This window comes from Nuphar pumila, chromosome 2, assembly GCF_984573655.1.
Source record: "Nuphar pumila chromosome 2, dmNupPumi1.hap1.1, whole genome shotgun sequence".
Classification (NCBI taxonomy): Eukaryota; Viridiplantae; Streptophyta; class Magnoliopsida; order Nymphaeales; family Nymphaeaceae; genus Nuphar; species Nuphar pumila.
The window spans coordinates 52,570,803-52,573,419 of record NC_143250.1 but is presented as its reverse complement, the minus strand read 5'-3'; the positions used below and the strand labels follow the sequence as shown (position 1 = coordinate 52,573,419).

Here is a 2,617-nt window from a genome sequence, read left to right as displayed (position 1 = left end):
ATATCGCATTTCATATCTAATTATCTCACAGTTAGCAGCAAAGTGAACCGCCCCGATCGAGAATTCAGTCTCAATTATATAAAAAAAATCAGAGAAAAACAAAAGCAGGATATTGTTCAAAAAATGATCAGGAACAAAAAAAAGAATACATTCTTCCAGCATCGTAATGGTTTATACCAAACACAAGCCCGGGAATTAAACTATTAAAAATGGTACAGGAATTCCACAAACAGGAACTCACTCTAGACCCATGTCACTCAAGATCGAACTCCGGGAGCGGGCGCATCAACATAGTCTCCGCTTCCATCTCCCCCAGGGACAATCCGCCGGCCGCAAACCTCGTCTGGCTCTTTCGAGAGAGCAGGCCAAACATGGCAACGCTCAGAACCAACACCCCAAGAGCATGCCCCACAAACAACAGGTCAATTATAGCCACTCCCCTCAAACCATCTTCCTCCAAATCACACTGCACGCCACCATTCTGGTAAGAATTCAACCCGGTAGCTCGACGGCACCCGTTGGGCAGGAATCCCGCTGAGAACAACGACAGCCCCGATTGCAGGAACCACGTCCCCTTGAGCACGATCCCCGCCGAGAGCGCAAACTCCGCAAAGAACGCCCCCGGCTGGTAGGAAAGCAGGAAGCAGGAAGCGGAGCAGACAAGGCTCAGGCAGGCAAGAAGCTGGTAGGAGCGGCCGGCGAGGCCGGTGCCGGCGTCCTTTCCTACGGTAGCGCAGTCGACCAGGAATGCGACGCCGGCGAAGAAGAAGAGGACGTTCTCATGGACGGACTCATGGACGAAATTCTCGCGGATGAGCACGATGAGGAGGAAAGCCCAGAATAGGAGGATGACGGCGGCCTGCTGGAAGAAGGAGAAGCGGTAGAAGGGGTGGCCGTTGAAGGTGAGGAACCAGAAGATCTCGGAGAAGGCGGCGATGGGGAGGGTAACGCAGAGGACATAGAGGTCAAGGTTCTTCCACTTGGGCTCCTCGAAGTACCATGTACGAGATCGGTAGTGGAAAGGGGAGCGGAGGTAGAGGGAGAAGGAGCAGAGGAGGCGGCGGAGGCCCAGGGTGAAGAGGAAGAGGAAGGCCAAGAAGTGAGTCGCTAGAGAGCCCATTGAGTGCTCCGAAGGGAGCGATCGATCATGGGGGATCGACGAGAGAGAGAGAGATGGCGGTTGGTGGTGACGTTCGGGATGTTTCAGAAACGAGGGAGAGAGAGGGAGGAAGACGACGACCCACGAAGAGAGAGGAAGAGAGAGACTTGGGTTATGTCGGATCGGGTAAGAGGACCCTTAACCGGATCCTTATCTTATATTGGGTCTGATTCAAGCTTTGAGTGGCCTTGGGGATGGACCTTTGCGATGTAAACGGTTCGGATTCGGGTTGGATATGGTAAAATACCAATCAATCGGATTCGGATTCGGATTCAGATGGAGAAAAGCTTAAACTATATCCGAATTTTTATGTAATCAGATACAGATATCCGTAAAATTCACATATTCATCGGACTCGGCAGCAAAACTAAAAAATGTATCTGAATCCAAACATACATAATCAGATATGGTTTTGGCTTACCCAAGCCAACTAAACAAAATCAGATTCGGTTAGATATTAGATAAAAGGGTTATTTAAAAAAACATACCCAGTCTATTTTTACAATTCAAATTCATACTTAAAAGAACTTATAATTCAAATGCATACATAATGTAACTACTCTCATTTTAACCTGTAAAATTTAAAAATACCAGTTTTACCCTCATTAGATATTTTTAGGTTACTCATGTACGAATGGCAGTGGACTGCAGGTGTGGGGGACAGGCTCTCCACCTCCCGCCCCCATCTCAAAATTGTGTGCTTCATTCTCGTGGCAGATTTTGATTTTCACCTTCATCCCCGGTCCACTCCTCATTTCATATTCTTCATTCCTACCCCAAATGAGGCGGGTTGGAATGGATCCCCATTTTTTCTCGATACACTATCATCCTTACTTCCACACCAACAGGGATGGCAGTGGACCGGGGGAAAGCGGGGCCCTGCCCCATTTGGACCGGGGAGATGAAGGGTATGAAACGGGGATGAAGGCGGGGACGAAGGTTAAAATCCATCCCCGTTTGGGGATGGATGTGGGGATGGACGTACACTTTTCCCCGTCCCCACCTCATCCCCGCCACGCCCCGCCACTTTTCCTAGCAATAGCCCCGCCCCGCCTCATACCCATTTGAACCTGGGATGGAGGACATGAAACGGGGATGAAGGCGGGGGTGGAGGTTAAAATCCATCCCCGTGCAGGGATGGAGGTTCTAATCTTGAGGCGGGGTGGGGGTGGAGACCTTGTCCCCCACCCTGCCCCACTGCCATCCCTACACACCAAGCCATTGTTTCAACATTACGACACTTTTTGAATCATTGATCAATCAGAGGCACCTCATATGAAGTGATAAGAGATAAACAAAAAATTAAAAACTTAATGCACCAAAATAAAAAAAATCAAGAACTATGCCGAAGAGGGTCGCTGCCGCCTTTCACCATTGCCACCTTCCGTCGATAAAGGAAAGAGAGGAGAGAAAGGAGAACCGCTGCCATTTTCAAACAAATCGGCCGAGAAAGGACAT

At 49.3% G+C, this 2,617-nt stretch overlaps 1 protein-coding gene across 1 annotated transcript; it reads right to left on the bottom strand.

Moving 5' to 3' along the window:
• Positions 1–253: 253 nt before the first annotated feature.
• Positions 254–1,120, bottom strand: LOC149845468 (uncharacterized). Its single transcript, XM_089988058.1, has one exon. It carries the CDS (start codon positions 1,118–1,120, stop codon positions 254–256), a length of 867 nt encoding a protein of 288 aa, XP_089844184.1.
• Positions 1,121–2,617: the final 1,497 nt, after the last annotated feature.

Coding starts and splice junctions, on each gene's coding strand:
- LOC149845468 (XM_089988058.1), bottom strand. CDS start 1,120: ATGGGCTCTCTAGCGACTCACTTCTTGGCCTTCCTCTTCCTCTTCACC.